This window comes from Lepidothrix coronata, unplaced genomic scaffold (genome assembly GCF_001604755.1).
Source record: "Lepidothrix coronata isolate B3197 unplaced genomic scaffold, Lepidothrix_coronata-1.0 Scaffold46, whole genome shotgun sequence".
NCBI classification, from domain to species: Eukaryota; Metazoa; Chordata; class Aves; order Passeriformes; family Pipridae; genus Lepidothrix; species Lepidothrix coronata.
The window spans coordinates 4,189,345-4,209,029 of record NW_016690226.1 but is presented as its reverse complement, the minus strand read 5'-3'; the positions used below and the strand labels follow the sequence as shown (position 1 = coordinate 4,209,029).

Here is a 19,685-nt window from a genome sequence, read left to right as displayed (position 1 = left end):
CTGCAGGAGTTTAGGGTATTTAACTCACTGTTTTTTCCAAATAAATGTCTGGTTTTTCAAATGCCTTACGATATTTATGCAACTATGAAGATTCAGTGCTTACTGATTCATTCCTCATAGGTTTTGTTTGCCAACTAATTCTGTGTCAGAACTTGTTCTATATATATATAAATGTTAGCTGTAGATAAGCTAAATGTCTGTTAATGGGTGAAAACAAGCCAGTTCATTCATTAAAAAAAAAAAAACAGATCACTATTTACTTTCATCAAGTGCAATGTATGGTGCTTTGAGTCTGACACTATGTAAATGATATGTTTTGGAAGATGTAAAAGCTATGTGATTTTTACTTTTTTTTTTTCTTCTAGTCTGTGATTTTTGCCTTGTAATCTGTCACATACCAATGGGGGGAGGGAGGCTGTGTGTATATGACTGCACATAGTGTGAAACAATATGTAATTTAATATCTGTTTAACTTTTTTTTATAAAGGCAAATACAATCTAAAAGGGACTGAGTCATTTCTGGCCAAGACTAAAGGGGAAATCAAGATTAAATCTAAAATGGAAAGCTTGGCAACACAGTCAAGAGAAATAGGAGACAGAGGAATAATCTGAGAAAGAAAGTAGAAATTGATACAATGTAAGCACAGAGTTAAAGGACAAAAAAGATAACATGGCATAGAAAAATAAATGGGAAATTAAGGAGATAGCTGATGTGAGTGGAGAAAGCATTGGGAACACGTGTTACTTACCAAAGAGAAAGCCAATGTCCAGCGAGATTAATAATCACAGAAAGTAGATAATTTCTGTTGCATGAAAATGATTCTTGTGAAACTTGTTAGCACAAATAGCTTAATTATTTGACTTCAGAACCGGTTCTTAAGGTTCCTAACACAGATTTATTTTTTTTTTTTCTTAAAAAACCACAGACTGGATCATCAGTTGGGTTGGGACTTTCAGGAACACAATGCAGTCTGTTACTCAACTCAGTAGAACAGCTGGTAGTACCAAAATACAAAAAGATTGCTGTTTAATAGGACAAAAATCCCCACCCCCAAGATTCACTTTTACCTTTTGCTTTGCCTGGATTTGTTTGACTACAAAGACACGTTGAAAGATTGATATATTAGAGTCAATTCTAGTTCCTAGGAACATGTTCTGGAAATGAGAAAGTGTTCTTCCCCTGTCAGATTCCCCAAGATGTTTCTCATACTCTTGTTCCCTACAACTACACTCTTGGCAGTCCATCCATTTTATGTCTTACCTGCTTTAGACTTCCATTCATTCCCTGTCTTGCTCTTGATGCCTTTTGTTTCTTCCCTTCACTGGCTATTTGTGCTCCCTTCTTTTAGCAACTTCTCCCTGGCATTTCACCCTCTAGGAGATGGGGAGTTGGAATCCCTGTTCTTTACCACTTCTGCTTCCCCACTGGCAAAGCTCCATGCTGATCTTCTGTCCCTTGATGGCTCTTTCTTTCAGTTTCCTGATGGCTGTTCAGAATAATTTTTCTCCTTTTTCTTTCTCCGTTCCTTTTTTTCACAGTTTAAATCAGTCTTCCTCTGTGCCAGCAACTATTGAGGAACATTTAAGCCAGATGCCAGACATTGTCTATGCTCTCACATCTGGTTCCCTCTGCTACTGTAGTAGCTCCCACAACAAGAACAAATCATCTGAAAAGAGTCTCTTAGGGCATGCTTGGGCAAGAGTGATTGTGATTGGTACCTTGTGCAAATTGAAGATTGTTGCTTCTAGTCCTGGGACAATTTTTTTACAAAGGTAACTAATCTGGCAGGTTAATACTGCTTGTGAGGGTAAACTTACAGTGAAGAAGCCGGAGATATGAAAAGCAGGAAAGATAAAGCACAAAAATTGCCTACACTGAAAGCAACTTTCTAATAATAATAGTAGAAGAGAAAATTAACTCCAGACTACCATGGTTTCTGGCTCAGTTAGACGGGATGTGAAACAGTGTGCTCTATCTTCTGGAATTATCAGATCAAGGAGACATTTGTATGCCAGATTTTCATCGCATTAATTCTGAATGTTAAGTGATCTGTGATGTTGACTGACTGGTGTAAAGTGCCTTGGATTTGAAGGCCCTTTAAAAGTTGAGAACATGTAACTTTTCTACTCAGATATGCATGAAATCCATGCCGAGGAAGCTGATACAGCTATTGAGGTGAATGGAAATTATGCAGTTTAATTGAGTTGTTATTAGCCAGTGCCAGGTAGTTTAAATGTGATTAGCTGGCTGTCCAGTGCATGCCAAATTTTTATGTTTAGATCTTCTAAAGCAAAAATGTCAAATATTTCTAATAAGCTAATATATGCACAGACTTTCTCATGTGGGTTTTTCAAAAATATCAGTAGTGTGAAACCAATGAATATTTCATTAGATCCTAAGATGCCTTAGTCAACAGTAACTAGATGCTTCATGTCTCTGGTCCAGGAAAGCAGCTTTGGAAAACTTCTGAGAAAGATATAGTGTCACTTAAGAATTCTGTTTGCAGATCTTTCCCTGTTGATGGTAGAAAACCACTATAGTATTTATTATATCTAAGAAGCAGCATTTGAGTAAATAATTGCTAATTTGTAAAATGTAAATAGGGGAAGCTATAGTCAACCAGACAATATATGTCTTATCTGCAGTTAACTGATGCAGTTAGACTGTAGCTGAACAATATGATCAGATAGGCATTTTAATGCTTTTTAGTACAACCCTTGACTTAGGAACTACCATTAGGATAGTTTTCCTAGACTGCCTAGTCCATCCAGATCAATTGATATGGTGGGGTAGTTTCTTGTACTCATTATTCTGAAAAAAGTGACCTGTATTTTCATCTTAGGACTGTCTAGAGCCTTTAGGAAAGAGGAGATCTTGGATGTGTGACTGTACCTGTCTAGTCCCGCAGGCTTTACTGAGCTTTTGGTTTCAGAAGTAAGATGCAGAGCACAGCTGCAGCTTTTCCTTTGGAAGTTATGATTATTCTGAAACACTGCCTTAGAAAATTTTTACAAACTGAATTTCTGAATCTCCAGACAGAGAGACTAAGGACAGCTAGGCTTGTGTAGCCATAAATTTTAGATCAGAGGCAACTGTTACGTCACCTAATTTCATGCATCATCTGAAACTGGATAGCCTTCCTTGCCTTCCTACCGTTCTTTAAAACTGTTAGCAAAAGTCTGTCTTTCAGGGAGGAATCCAGTGTGACTTCTCTTTAATAAAAGTATTTGGAGAAGGTTGTGTGTGGTGCTACTGCCTAAAGAAAATGTCAATCTAGTCTTGAAAACTAAGGTAGTTTCTTTTTCCCAAAAGAAGGAACATTTCATGAAGCATTTATTGTCCTGTGAAACAAGTAAATCATCAAGTTATGTAATATTTATGGATTAAGTACAATCTGTTCTATCTTATTATTCTTGAGAGTCCAGAATTCTCACAGCTCAGGAGGACTTTGCAGCAACAATTGCATGAACAGAAGTATCCGATCCTGGACTTCCATTAGGGTGAATTTGACAGTGTTTTAAAATTTTGAAGGCTATTGGAATTAAGCCCAATTTCTTTCTCTCTACCTGTGCAAATTGTCTGTGTGCAACAGCTGCCTTACAGAAGCGTAGTAGCTTACAAGGCAAAGGTTTAAATGAGCAACATTGGGCAACAAAACTAATAAGCAAGATGAGTGGCATCCCCCCTAGATCAGTCCTACCTTCAGAAAGGGCAAGCAGGAGGACCCAAAGAACTACAGGCTTGTCAGCCTTACTTCTGTCCCTGGAAAGGTGATGGAGCACCTAATTTGAAAATTGTTCCCTGGCCCATGAAGAACTGTGTGACTGGGAAACACATACTCAACCAACCCTGATAACCTATGCCGTGGTGCAAACTAAAGTCTGAGGCCAGTAACCAGTGGTGTACCCCAGGTATCAATACTGTGTCTGATCTTGTTCAATGTCTTCATTAATGATCTGGGTGATGAAGCAGATGGCACCCTCAGCAAATTTGCTGATGACACCAAACTGGGAAGAGTGATTGATATGCCAGAGGGTCATGCTACCACCCAGAGGGACTTCAGTAGGATGGAGAAATGGTCTTGACAGGAAACTCATGCAGTTCAGCAAGAGCAAGGGCAAAGTCCTGCATCTGGGGAGGAACAACTGTATGCACCACTGTATGCTGGGGGTCACCCACCTGTGCACAGAAGTGGGGAACACCAAGTTGACCACGTGCAGCAATGTGCCCTTGCAGTCAAGAAAGTGGAAGGTGTCCTGGGCTACATGAGGAATTTTGCCAGCACATCAAGAGAGGTGATTCTTCCCCTTGACTGTGTCCAGTTCTAGGCTCCACAGTACAAGAGACATGAATGTGCTGGAGAGAGTCCAGCAAAGGGCCACAAGGATCATTAGGGGACTGGAGATCATGGCCATTTTAAGTTCACACCATAGTCCAGATTCAAGTTGATTCCCCTTTTTTTAACTCTGATCTTAGACTGCTGAGATGGGTTTAGCTTTTTCATTTCCATATTGATCTTTTTTCTGTCACAGAGAAAGCAATAAAAATTCATAGAGCATCTGTTTGCAGGGTAAGTGTTCCCTTTTTTAAAGAGTTTCAGTCTTTTAGAAATGCTAAGTGTTGTTCATCAAATACCTTGATAGTCATTGCTGCTCACCAAAGAAAGGAACATTATCTTAGCTGTGGCATTGTCTTTACAGTATCTGCAAATATTCCTTCCTTCAACATCTGCTACTACTCAAGAGACCTCAAATGCTAAAGAGGTGCTGTTGAATTTATGCATTTGTACATCATTTCACCACTATAGGTAGTGTAGTTTGTAGCTACCTTGCTAAGTGTCACATGAACGTGATTTACATTCTCCAGGACCAATTCTAGATTGGCATACCTCTTCAGTCACCACTCACAATCATCTGTAAAATGTGGCTGAAGTGCTTTCCCTCTCTCATTTTGTACTCTGATAGCTGAAATGTTAGCAGAATCTTACTACATCTCCCTCATCACACAAGATGCCTTTGTAATTAAATACATGGAAGTTATTAGAAGCAAATGTGCAAAGAGGGAACCATTTCTCCATTTCTTGGTAGCAGGATGGCCCCCACTCGCAGAGGAGGATGCTCTAGGAACACTGTAAACCCCAGGAGTTCCCAGTCTTGAAGGGGTAAAGTGTGGTGGAACTTACAGCTATTTATCTGGCATGTAGACATCTTTTTCCCATGCATTATGGCTTAAGTATAAAGAGGCATCAAACCAGCAATTCTTATTAAGCTATTTATATTTTTTTTTTGTGACAATGCTGCTTGATTTTCACCATGAGCCTTTATCTCTACTCATGCTGATAGTCCTTTCTGACAAGTTGAGCTTTAAATGGGTGGTTAGCCACCAAAAGGCAGTGAAGAGTTCACTGCTGCAGACTGAAACTATTCCTGTTTGGGTCGAGGAATACCATATAGTTTCCTCAAGGGTCTGAGTCTAGTATTGCTGTCAGGTGCTCTGTTTTTTTAATCTACATTCAGTAGATAGATCTGCTTCATTATCTTCATCCTTAGTGTCAAAGGAAACAGGTGCAGGGTTTGATAGTAACAGTAGTACTGACGCTGAACTGAGTACTGTGTTTTTGTCAGCTTGTGCAGTATATCTGTTTTGTCTGATGTTTTTTTCAAGGATCGAGAGTTATCAGAACCAGCCACATTGCATGGCCATAGATCATCAGACTAAGGGGAAGTCTGGCATTTATTACTGTTTAATAAGAATGACTCAAAGGCTGGTCTATGCACATAATGAAAGAGGTTCTTTATTTGTATAAAACATCTATAATCTCCCTCAGAGTTAGGAACAAAGGCCATTCGATGCTGTTTGCCATTCATAGTGCTGGAAGGGAACACCTAACAGCAGTATTAGCATAATATAGTCTTCTGAGAGTTGCAGCCATGTATCTAGGCAGTCACTGGATACATCAATAAGGCTTTTGAAGATTCGTTGAAACCTTTAAGGCCTTTTCTGCGGAATGTTTTGGCCTTGCTTGGATTAGGCTCAGGAGTTAGCTTTCATGTTGTGGGATGGGTGGCAGGTTTGATATGTTAAGCATCAATTTAATGGGTGAAAATTATTCAGGTCCTCACAGCTAGCCTGCTGTACATACTAGTTTGTAAATACTGATTGCTGTTTTCATCTTAGTGAGGGATCCACTTATCCGATTTGGGGTTTAAATTTTGCTTTTTCTGCCAATTTTCACTCTCTTCCCTTATAGCTGTAAACAGCTTGATTTGTTTTTGAAAGGGGGAGAAATTCTTCCATTTCTTTACAGTATTTGCAGAAAGAAGCATTAACCTAGAAAAGTCCATGTAAATTAGTGCATTTAGTGTATTAGATTTTGCCATGTAAAATGGAAATGCTTCTCCAAGTCTGTGGTGGCTTCTGAAACTTTTCTGAAAAATTTCCATATGTTGAGAGCATACAGAACAGCTACCCTGGGATTAATAGACATGTTTACCTAGTACAGTATTTTTGCATCTTCAAAATAGAATGTCTTGCTGTTGCTGTTATGGTGTCTTTAAGAAGATTCTGATTAGTTACTTCCATGTCTTAAGGCCACTGCATGCTGAATTCTGTGATTTTTGCAAGTGTGAATGCATATTTGAGAAAGGTGGAGTTACCCTGCAAGAGCAGCATTCTTTTTGAGAGCTGTTGACTTTGTGGTTTCTGTGACTTTCTCACTCTTACAGGGTTCGATACTTGGGAGCTTTGTGCTAGCAAAGAAACTTGAGGGTGAATAGTCTCCATGATTTATGCACCAGTTACAAAGGTGCTGTGTGGGTCTACAGAGTAGATACAATAACCCAAGGGACAAAACACTTTCCATTTACCTGTATGGCACAAGCCGTCTCATTACTGGGGAATTGTGGTGGGTTGACCCTGGCTGGATGCAAGGTGCCCACCAAAGCTGCTGTGTCACTCCCCTCCTCAACTGAACAGGGAAGAGGAAAAAACAAAAATATTAGGAGAGGCTCATGGGTAAAGGTAAGGATAGGGAGAGATCACTTACCAAGTACTGCCATGGGCAAAACAAAGTTGACTTGGGGAAATTCATTTATTACCAATCAAATCAAAGTAGGATAATGAGAAATAAAAACTGAGTCTTAAAACACCCACCTCCACCCCTCCCATCTTCAGAGGCTCAACTTCACTCTTGATTTTGTCTATCTCCTCGCCCACAGTAGTGCAGGGGAAAGAGGAATGGGGTTTGCGGTCAGTTCATAGCAGATTTTCTCTGCCACTCCTTCATCCTCAGGGGGAGGACTCTTCACACTCCTCCCCTGCATCAGTGTGGGGTCCCTCCCACAGGAGACAGCACTTCATGAACTTTTCCAACGTGTGTCCTTCTCACGGTCTGCAGTTCTTTGCAAACTGCTCCAGCATGGGTCCTTTCCATGGGGTGCAGTCCTTCTAGAACAGACTGTTCCAGTGTAGGTCCCCCACAAGGTTACAAGTTCTGCCAGCAAACCTGGTCCAGCATGGGCTTCTCTCTCCATAGGGCCACAGATCCTGCCAGGAGCCTGCCCCAGCATGGGTTTCACATGGGGTTACAGTCTCTTTCAGGCGTCCACCTGCTCTGTTGTGGGGTCCTCCACAGGCTGCAGGTGGATCTCTGCTCCACCATGGACCTCCATGGGCTGTAGGAGGACAGCCTGCCTCGCCATGGTCTTCCCCACAGGCTTCAGGGGAAGCTCTGACACCTGGAGCACCTCCTTCCCCTCATTCTGCACCGACCTTGGTGTCTGCAGGCCTATTTCTCTTACATGTTCTGTCCTCTCTCTGGCTGCAGTTGCTGTTCTGCAGTTGTTTTTTTTACCTTCTTCTTTTTAAATACATTATCCCGGAGGTGCTACCTCCAGTATTCGTGGGTTCGGCCTTGACTAGTGGTGAGTCTGTCTTGGAGCCACCTGGCATTGGCTCTGTTGGACACAGAGAAAGCTTCTGGCAATTTCTCAAAGAAGCCACCCTTGTAGTCTTCCTCCTACCAAAACCTTGCCGTGCAAACCCGATGCAGCAACATGGCTGAAAGAGTGGTAAGGCAGGTGAGTAATTTTCAGTTATTCTTCTTTTCTTTGACAGAGTCAAGGGACATCTCGGACAATCATCTCAGTCTTTGTAGTTGTATGTGTTGTACGGAGCATTTTTAAAAGCTGTAGTGATGACTTGGCAGCAGTCATGGTCATGCTTCATTCTTAGTTATCCTTTTTACCAACTTTTTCCTGGTAACTAACTTGCTTTCCCTTACTCCATTTCAGTGTTATTTTCTGTTCTTCATGTCCACAGGAAAAAATATTATTTCTTTTTCCTTTTTGTAGCCTTTTATATACTAAAAAGTCCTTACCTTGTCCTTTCTTGAACATCTTTTATCTAGACTAAATAACCCCAATTCTTTTACTGTTTCCTAATGAGCTCTATTTTAAAAGGCAGCCATTCATTTTTTGTTCTTCTCTGTTCTTCTTGTCTATATATATTTTTTAAATGCATTGCCTGTCAACAGGAAACTGCCAGGGCTAAAATAGAATCTATCTGTTCGACCTGGTTTTTTTTTAAAAAATTAAAACTATTATATGATAAGTAATCATATTGTCTGATATCAGCTTATTATTTAAAAGCTAGAGCCTGAGGCTTTTACTGTCTAGAACTTGCTAAAAGAAGGCATTTTAATAAGCTCAGCAGAGCACTCTGGACAAATCTGCAGTTTCCCATAAAAGGCACCTTACCCACCACTGCTTGCTACATTTCTTTCTTTTCCCTGCATCTCTCCAAATACACTTTTCTGGTCACCTGGCCCTCACAAAATCCTGTGCAGCTGTCTCAAGCTTTCACTCCAGCCTGCGTAGGTAAACATTGTACCAAGTAGTGGTTTTGTTATGCAGAAGCAGCAGCGAGATAAGACTGAGAAGGCAGGAATAGAAAGTAAAGACATGTCTTCAACCAGTTTGTTTCCTTGCATTCAGTCTTGGGTGAGAGGGATATAGAGGGAGTTTTATACCTTCTGATGCTAAATCAGTGCTATGTAGAGTCCTCAACCCCAATGGAGGTGACAGGAGGGTGCCTCTAATCACAGCAAGTTTTGGCAGCTACTGCTAACAACGTGGTTATCTGAACCAGCAGTTAGTGCTGCTGCTCTGATGCTGAAATGGCTCAGTGATGCCTTGCTTTGACTGTCTTGTCTAGATTCGTGTACATTTAGATCAGCTCAACCTTCATACACTCCTACTAAAAACTCCTTCGATACTATAGCTTGTTCCTCAGATATTGTAGTACGTTTCAAACTGATTAAAAGCTGGATAGCAGTATGTAAATAGTTAACCATTAAGAATATTCTTCTAGTAAGGATGTTTGTAAGGATGTTCTCCCATTGAATATTCTTACCCTATTGCTTCAGTATCTTTTGTTAATGAATAATACAATAATGTGTAGCGCTTCCAGAGGGTGCAGAATCCAAATGCTGAAGCTAAACAAATTAATGCTAAAAATATCTTTCCAAACAATTTATCATTTAGCTGGAAGTCATAATTCTTTTCTCAATTAGGTGTTAAAGCTTGTCTGTGCTGTAGAGGAACTCCCTTTAGATGACTCTCTGTAGATAGTTCTGTCTGGTCTTGACCCATCTACTACTTAAAAATCTAAAAATTCAATATGAATTTTTGACACTAATCTGTAGATGCAAATCAGGTCGTTTATATGTAACTGGGCCAAGAATGAGCTTTTGGTTCTCTTTACGGTTTCTTTTTCCCCAGTTATGATAGATGCACATGTATTGTACCTCTGTCTTGTACTATGCCTCCTAATTTTGATTTGGTCCTTTATTTAAGGTCAGAGTGTTATCTGAATTTTACTGCTAAATTTCTGCATATTTTCTCAAACACTGTCTCTTGTCAGTTTCTTTGCTAAAAATCATTCAAGCCATATTGCCTCTGTTACTTCACAATTCTATCAAATAATATTCTGAGGTTTTTCAGTTTAGACATATTACTCTTTTTCAGTTTAGATGTATCCCATCTTACAATTCATTTGAAGTACCTCTGTAAAAGTTCTTTTTCCTGGCTCATTGCTTTCAAATCCACCTCCATCTTTCCGTACTACACTGCATCAAATACAGTTAGATGTCATCTTTAATATTTTGTTCTGGTTTATTTCATGTCTCACTAGTCATCTCCTCAAACATTAAGATATTGATTTTTTTTTCCACCTTCATATGAAAAATAAGGATGTTCTTGATTGCTTATTTTTCAGCTTGTTTCTCCAGTAAGCGTTTCTTCCATTTTCCTCCCATAGGCTTTGTGAAAGGGCAAGATGCCTTTTAGAAATCCAACAGAACTATCATGTAATCCTTCTTAAAGATCTTATTCTTCTTGATTACATGAATAGTGGTCAGGTAGTTGATCATAACGGAATGGTAGAATATTGCAAATTAGGATTGTTGAATCCAACACCCTCCTTCTCTCAGGACTACCTAAAACTAAACCTTGTGATGAAGAGCACCATCCAAATGCTCCTTGAGTTCTGATGGGCTTGGTGCTGTGACCACTCTCTCAGTGAAGAACCTTTTCCCAATCTGAAATTCTCCTGAAATTCATTTGGTTTCCTCGTGTCCTATCACTGGTCACTGGAGAGATAATGTTTCTATACTATGTCCATGTTGCATAAATTATTTTGGGGCATGGTACCTCTTTTTGTTACATGTTTATATGGTGCTTCAAACTGGTGAAAAATGTATCTCCAAATTAGGAGATACTTCTCCACAAATGTAGTGAATACTGAAAGTGCATTAATTAAAATGTGTGCTAGCAACTAACTGGTAAAAGCAGATTCATATAATGGGCATCTACCAAATATGCCTCCTTTGGAAAATGTGCTTCATGTAGGCTTAGAAGGAGCTTTCTCCCAATTGCTCGTTTATTTAACAGCCGTTAGGGTCTGAATAAGGCTGTTATGGATTTATGTTCCAAAAGTAAGTAGAAACAACACTAGAAATGACAGAGATTTTGTTCTTTCAATAGTTTCTCTAAGTAATCAGACTAGGGAGGAACTGTTTTTCCTATGCATTATCAGTGAAGGAAAAACTGGGAAACTGCATATATGGTTTTGCATAGGCTATGTTTGTGAAAGAATAGGACCTCTGTTTCCACTAATCTCAATAAAAAGAGATTGGAATTTTGTTAAAGTTAAAATATTCAGGTAGGAGAGTTGTGTCTCGATTTTTAGCTATCAATATAAAGAATGATTTAAAGGCTGCTTTAGAAAGCACTTGAAATTCCCAGTATCTGTGGAGGAAGGTGGGAGGAGAGCTGATTCTTCTTCTGTAATAGGAATATAAGAACTATTGCTGGAGAGCCTGGAAGGAAAAAAATCAAAATGACAAGTTTGCTTTTCATGTTCAAATCTAAATGAAATTTATAAAGTGAACAAGTGGCAAAAAATTATAAGTTAATATGTTTTTTACAATGTAAAGCTTTTCTAATACAAAGGAGTAGGTGGGGTGGGGAAATGTCAGTCTTTGTAGTTCTTGGAGATAAATCAGACTTTGTAACTATTTGCAATTGATCCTACTATCTTAGGTTTTCAAGATCAAAGCAGTGCAACTGGCAGGAAAACTTCTTCCAGCTTTCAACACACCTACGGGTATACCATGGGCAATGGTGAATCTGAAAAGGTAAATGAGTTTTCTTTTGTGGGAATGTGTGTTCCTCCCCCTCCCTCCAACTCAAAATTAGTAATGGCATACATCAGTTTTTCTTAGTAGGGGAGCTGTAGAAGATGGAGACAAACTGTCATTCCTGGCATGTTAGAATAATTTTAATAGAGTTTAGAGCATTCTAACTCATTAACTGCAATAAATTGTGGTCATGGGTTTTTTCCTCTCATTGTACAATAAGCATTCAATGTGCTGTTGGACCGTACCGAGTGTATAATTCTGTGTGTTGCCCTAGAGCTTAATAATTGTTTATTTAGTCATTGAAGAGCCTATTAGAAAATAAAATTGTTTGCAGGACATGGTTGAACTTACTAGGTTTTCTGAACAGTGTGAGGTGTATGTTACCTTTAGAAGCTCACAGCATTTGAGAAGATGATAGGACTCTGAAGATATTATTTCATTTTATGTTTAACTTGGGTATAAAGTCTAGTGTGCAGAAGTCTGCTATGGTCTGTGCAGATGGAGAGGCTCCTTTACGTGACTGTTCAGGTCAGACTGGACTTAGATGGTCTGTATTGCCTTGTGGAAGGGAATTACCTTGCCTAATTCATCTTGTATTGCTTCCTCAATGCTGGGATTTCCCTCAGATTTTGAGAGAGCATTTTTGATGCAAGACATTCTTTAAATTTTAGTATGTTCTTAAACACTAGCTGAATTGTGATGCATGTCTAGATTGTGTGTATACTTAAGCAATGTGGGATAGTAAATAGCAGAGAGTTTTGAATTGTTTTACATGGTTTTCCTTTGGGGAGAGGTATTTGTCGTGCTTTGTTAGGAGTGTGAAGAGATTTAGGACTTTTTTGAGAGCCTTAAGTGCCTTTTTGTGATAACTATATGCTCCTCACTTTGCTGTCAGCCTTGGGTGAAGAACATGGAGCTGTGGTTTGCCCTTCTGCTGGTGCAGGGCATCACCACCCTTGCCTGGTTTTCTCTTCTTTGCCCATGCTGCCTTTCCCCGCTGAGCCATTTTTTGGACCATTTTTTGTACAGTCAGTACTGTTGGGTTAAATTTCCCTACACACTTCCTGCACAATGTTATCATTTACTCAGTACTGTGTTCTTTCTGCATTAGAGCTTGAAGTTCCTTTGTGCATAAATGAGTTTTTTTATTTTTGCTTTGTTTAGCCCAAACCTGCACCATGACTCCAGTGTGTTTGAAGGGCCTGGTGGCCCATGCTCCTCAGTCAGCACAGGCATCTGCCTCATTAGCTCGAGCAACACAGATAGTGAGGTTTAAGAAGCTGAAACAATGGATGCATTGCTTGTTTTACTTATCAGTAAAACATGGGGACCATCAGATAGGTCAGGTATCAAAACTCAATCAGAAAGACAGGACAGGGAGAAGGATTTGCAGTAGGTGAAGGGGAAAGAATTGGAGTGCCAGAAATTTCCTGCATAGTAGTGTCATTTATGCATTTACTGTCAGTCTCTCAATAACGTATAGAACCAGTCAGCATCACAGCAGAAAATAGTGGCTGACATGCCAGAGGGCAGTGGCAGAAGAAGGTGTATATGAGAACACTTGTCATGAGGCTGACATGAAGTAGAACACCAGACCTGAAGGAAATATTTGGAAAATTATTGACTTGTGTTATATTAGCTTTTGTATTGATAATGAAAAAAAAAACCAAAAAACCCTCTGAGGCCATGATTGTGTCTTTACACTCTGTAAGCAGTGGTTACTGTGTCTTAAAATGTGTTGTGAGATCTACAACTACTGCTCCATAACCAACATTTTTTGTTTACATTTTCTCTTTCCAATGTGTAATTTAAAAAATAAAGAGGTGTTCCTAATTGACTGTAGCCTTACTGAAATGTTTTGTGAGAGAAAGCAGAAGTAATATTCAGGAAAATGTAGTTGACTCCAGAAATTAAATAACCCGATCCTGAAAGGTGGTGAAAACTCCCACATTAGATTAAACCAGGTAAATTAGGAATTATGACTTTGCAAGATAGTAGCACTTAGAGTGCAAAAGATAGGAGGTATGTGACACTTTCTTCTAATTCTTTATGTGAGCCTGAGGAACTCATATATTCTGCCTACAGAAAACATAGTGTATTCCAATGTAGATACAGATAGAGAAGCACATCCCACACAAGTAAAGGGAACACAGCAGGTCTTTGGCAGGAGAAGGAAGCGAATGTTACACTCTTTGGAAATACACTTGTCTCATTTTGTTTCTCGTTCTTAGGAACATACAGTAAATAAACAACAACTGAGATTGAGCCCAGTGTTAAGTCATCGTATTTCTGTGACATCAAGATATTGTATTTTTTAATTGCAGGACTTTTTCTTGATGAGGTCATGGTATCTTTTTTTGAAAAAGACCCAACCAGTGAGCTAACTGATCAATCAAACCACAGTTCCTATAATCTGAAGTACAGGTTAAAATTTAGATGTTACCTGTTTAATTAGCTGTGATAGTTGTGTTGTATGCAGTAATTCTGAAATTTTTGTCGCCTTCTCCCTTTTTTATGCATATTTGTTGGAATTCAGTGGTGTCGGTCGCAACTGGGGCTGGGCTTCTGCTGGCAGCAGCATCCTTGCTGAGTTCGGTACTCTGCACATGGAATTTGTCCACCTCAGCTATTTGACAGGGGACCCTGTATACTACAACAAGGTGAGTCTCAAAATCAGTTTCTTTTATCATACTAGTGTCTTTTATTCTGTTTCATCATAAATTGCATTAAAGGAGAAGTACTTTCTATATTGAATTCTCTCTGCATTCTTGGTAGCAGGTAAATTTATTCATGCTTGTATTTCTATTACCAAGTAGATGTTTTTTTCAAGTAGAAATATGACAAAACAAGTTTTCTTATTTGTTTCAGCATACCTTTAAAAATCATAATTTTTAAACATGTTTATGTGAGCAATCCTTTAAAAACAAAACCATACAAATCTGAAGAAAGCCCTCAAGAAAGCTTGTGGTTCAGATTAAGAAAATTTTCTAATAAAAAAATTTAAAAAAAAAAGGAAAAAAGATTTAACTATGTGCAGAGAGCAGATGGACGTTGTTAGCAGTGATCCTGATTCTTGATTTAATTTAGGTGATGCACATTCGGAAGTTACTTCAAAAAATGGATCGTCCTAATGGACTTTACCCAAATTATTTGAACCCAAGAACAGGACGGTGGGGTCAGCGTAAGTATTCTTATTTTACTAATTTCTAATTAAAACTCCACTTCTTACTTTGTTGCTGAGTTGGAGATCAGAAAGATTATTCTATAGGGCACAAAACAGTGTTGCCTAAAAACATCCGACATTGAAGGATTACTTAGACTTGAGATCTCCTAAAACCAATTTTTGCCTGTTGCTCTCTGAAGTCACAGAACTGGCTTTTTAGGGTCCTTTCTGAAAACAGTTTCCTACTAAATCTGGTGCCTATCCTTACTTTTATCAGTCAGTAAAATCTTCAGTAATAAAGAATGAGGCTGAAAATATTTCCTCATTATGATTCTGTTCCTGGTTTTGTTCTGCAAACCATCTGGTAAATGGATTACTGTAAGGTGATACAGAGGTAATGCATGTTTGTGGTGGTTAAATTATGTTAGGGACTGACATCTACAAATGTAATTCGTTTACTTAGTGGCATGTGAAATGGCATGATGAACCTCCCTACAGATCCTGTTGGTATCAATGTGTCTCCCATTAAAAAAAAAAAAGGCTTTGGAATGAAAAGAAAAAGTTGATTTTGTTGCTTGCAATGTAAGTAGAGATAAAACATGAAGAAAGAGACACAAACATGATTCCTTTTCTTGAAGTGGTTCTTTAAAGAAAAGTTGAGTGGTTTCGTGCTTTCATAGTGGCTGTGATAAAAGAGAATCTTTTTCTTCAAGGTTTCTGTTTCTATTTCTTTTATGAATGCAGGTCAAAACAAGCAAGATGATCTATTTTTGTCCTGTTTGACATCATTAATATGTTTGGGGGATTTCAGTGGTTGGCTGTAAATATCCAGCAGAACAAGTTCTGGCTTGCAAACTGAGAATTTGCTCCTGACTTTGAGTCTGGTATGTGAGGGAGATGAATGCAGCTGTCATTGCAGTCACTCTGAAATACTTGTCTAATCCTATCGTTAAGGCAAAAATTCCCTAATCTAATATCTCATCTAATATCTTTGAGTGAATTGTGACACCTTCTGAGACAGGCAAATGGATTGATGGGATAAATTCTTCGGATAAAATTAGGTTTAACCACACATTCAGAAAAAAAAAATTAAGCAAATACAAATATTCATGTATTATTTATTCAAAAGACAATTTTACATCACTGCTTTGAAATATTTTTCTATTGCTTTTTTCCCTATTCCTAACCAACTGCTTGTGCTTGTTTTATCAAAAGTAGTCTAATGTGGCATATAACCAGGAGTCACTAGGGGCTGTTTCATAGAATCATAGAATGACTTGGGTTGGAAGGGACCTTAAAGATCATCTCGTTCCAACCCCCATGCCATGAGCAGGGACACCTTCCACTAGACCAGGTTGCTCAAAGCTCCATCCAACCTGACCTTGAACACTTAGGGGGATGGGGCATCCACAGCTTCTCTGGGCAACATTTTCCTGTGCCTCACCACCCCCACAATAAGGAATTTCTTCCTAATATCTAATCTAAACCTACTCTCTTTCAGTTTGAAGCCACTCTCCCTCATCCTGTCAGTACATGCCCTGATAAAAAGTCCCTCTCTGGCTTTCTTGCAATAACAATGCTGAGAATTAGTATCTCCGGGGAATAAAATACTCCTTGTCACTAAGAATAAACATACAGTACAAATTTTAACTTTGCAGAAGTTTGGTGGAGCTCAAACATACTATTTAAATGGATTTTGAAAGGTAATAAATTTGGAACTAAAGTTTAGGATTACAGGCTGAGGCTTAAGTTCTGAGGATAAAAAGAAATACAAATTTATAGAGTCTTATATTTTTTTATGCTGCTCATGAGACATAAACTTATTTCCTGGAATTTGGTGGTTGGACGTTTTTTGTGGGGTTTGTTTGTTTGGTTTTTTTTTTAGCAAATAAGGTTCCAAATGTATATACAAGTTCTGGTGTTATTTCTAGTATCTTCCCAATGCAACAAACATTTTTGAACCCCACTTGAAAAGTTTTGTGGGGACTAGATAGAAAGAACCCATTATTCACTTTTTCTTTTTACAAATCAAGATGGAATGATGAGAAAATGTCTTTGTTGTATCCCTGATAGATTACTCATCAATGAACCTATTTGCAAAAATTTGAGACATTATGGTAAAGGAGCATGTGGACTGAAACACTGGATGTATTAGAGGGAATAACTGAGTCTTAGGCAGGAATTTCTTTCTCCTGATGCCCTTGCAGTTTGTGTCCTGCATCGCACAAGTCAGTGGAGAAAGGGTGATGCCTTCACACATAGTGTCCCAGTTCACTAGAGGACTTGAGTTTGAGTCTCCAGTAGTTAGTGACTTGAGGAGTCACATGGTTGGTATTAAAGGCAGGCAAGGCTTTTATGTCCTCCTCAGAAGGTAATTTCAAAGAGCATTGTATTTGGCGTGTTATATACTTTTGTACTGGAAAGACTGAGACAAAGGAAAGAGACCAAATCATAACTTTTCTTTTTTCAGCTTCTGGAAAAGCTGCCCTTTTCATCTGTGCTGTGACCTTTAGTTCAATGCATCTTATCTTGTACAAAGTACTTTCTGCAGATAGTTTCTGAGAATTATTTCAGAACTCTTTATTTGCCTAGATACATGTAACTCTTGATTTTGACCTTTCAGGGGTTTCTCTTCTGTCTTTTTTTTTTGCTCTTCTTTCTAACATTTTTTTTCCTCTCCTCAGAATTTTTTTGGCTCAGTTCTAGTTAGGTTTTTTTTAATCCGTACACCATTCCAAGGAAGTTACAAGGGCTGTGAAATAGGTAGAATAAATCTAAATAAATATGTATCTAAATGCACTGTTGAAGAAATACGGGATTTAGCTGCAAGCATCTTTATATTGGTGGGGTTTTTTTCTATTTGTGTAGGGGTGTGTATCCTTTTTCAGAGTAATAAAAACATCAGCAATGTACATGTAACAGTCAGACTTAATGTTATTACTACAAGTTGGTTATTCAGAGAATATTAGACAAAATGCATAGTGGAAGAATTCATTTAGCTCCAGTTTTCTCAGCAGTTATGTTTTGTCTTTACCTAATAATTCATTTTTTTAAAGAAAAAGTTTGTGTTTTGAATAGAAGAAGTTATACACTTCTAGAAGTGCTGGTATTTTATATAATTTGTTCTAACAGGCTGATAGATAAACTTGAATGCTTAAAGGAAATTCCTGTTGCAGGACGAATTTGTGGAAGTAAAGAGAAGCATCATTTTCTGTGGGTTTGATGTGGCCCCATGGGGGGTGGGAAAATAACTTACCAAAAGAACTTTGTGGAAAATTCTCGATATCTTCTACCTTGACACTTGATAGAGTATTTTGATACCTTCTCAGAGCTGTTTGCACAAGGAGCCAAGACACATCCTGATTTTGTGGTTTTGACGAAAAAAACCCACAAGTATTGCATCTACTTTATTTGACTTGTCATCCCAAGTATGAACTGCTAGTGTGAGCGACTAATGTGCCTTTGAAATACCCCATTTAGAAATATTTCCTTCCTTTTTCCTCTTTCCTCCGGGGATTTGTGCAGTAATTTATACTGACACATAAGTAACTTAGTACAGGTAAGGTCTCCCAGCATACTGCCTTTCCGGTTCTTTGAATCTTAGATTTTGCAGAATGTAAATAGTGTGTTGTCCATCCGAAGTTTATGTGAACTGGATATAATTCATAAATATGAAGCTTGTATCTCAGCTGCTGGGGTAGGAAAATTAGAGTAATAAAATTCAGTGCTGAGTCTTGTAGAAGGGGAAGGTGGTATTTATTTGTTTATAGACTCTTTAAGCAAGCTCATTTTTACCTACTGTCATTTTTTCCTAAGTTTAATTCACTAATACTTACAGGTACCAAGACATGTCCAAGTTGTCTGGACTCAAAGAAAAGGGGACACTTGCTCCCCAGTCCTCTTGGCATATCCAGGGTTCTTGAATGACGAGCTAACTTTCATAAAGATCTTTCAGACCTTGCAGGGATCAGCAATTGTTATGGGTTTTTTCTGTGCCTCAGAATATTTGTCTTTAGCCTCTGTAGATCTTAGTCTGTGTTGCTGTGTCTTGTCTGTTCTTCCTGATTTAAAAGTATACTTTAAAGGTGGTCTGTGCTCTTCTTGGATTAGGAGAAAGGGAATGGTGTACGTGATATGCTGCAGCCTTGTTGGTATGCTTCTGATGTTAGGATGCAGGGTCCAGTGAATCATTTCTGCTGTGGTTTGATTTATCAGAGTGCAGGCCTTTTGATCTCAATATAAACACCATGTTCTGCAGTTTTACTGCTGGGGAATGATGTTCTGAGGACACTGCTCTGAAACTTGCAGACCATCCTTTTCACTCATCATTCTTCTGCTGGAGCTTAGAAAGATGTGTGTTTTCATTCAAACCAGTCAATGTTTCTGTTATAATTACCTGAAAAGATATAATCAGTGAAGAAGCTTACCAGTCCGTTAGTAATAATGATTTCATCAAGGAGGGTGTGACCATTGCTTCCAGGTTCTTAACAAGTTGTAGAGATGAGTCAGATCACACAGTGTGACATTAATCTATAGGTGTGTCTTTGAAGTGATTACAATTTTATTAATATAGATTTTCATTTGTATTTAATGCATTTGTCACAGCCCTTGAAGAAGAGTTGTTGTGACAGATTACCTTCTTTCTTTTTCTGCCTGCCTCATGAAGCCACAGGCAGGGCTGAACAGGGACTACCGTTCTATCCCATAATTTCTTTCCATTTGAATGCTGTAAAACTCAGTCCTAAAAACTGCTGGGTGAATGGCTTACTGGTCATTGCTAAATCTCCATGTTTTCCAGTGCAAATGCTTTGTAATACAACTGG

General features: G+C 38.6%; 1 protein-coding gene across 1 annotated transcript in view; it reads left to right on the top strand.

Moving 5' to 3' along the window:
* MAN1A2 (mannosidase alpha class 1A member 2) overlaps positions 1-19,685 on the top strand; it is a 138,857-nt gene that overhangs the window by 81,477 nt on the left and 37,695 nt on the right. Inside the window, exons 6-8 of the mRNA XM_017814630.1 lie at positions 11,602-11,696; positions 14,236-14,359; positions 14,787-14,880. Of these exons, the coding sequence (XP_017670119.1) occupies positions 11,602-11,696; positions 14,236-14,359; positions 14,787-14,880 (313 nt within the window). The remainder of the gene's footprint in view (positions 1-11,601; positions 11,697-14,235; positions 14,360-14,786; positions 14,881-19,685) is intronic.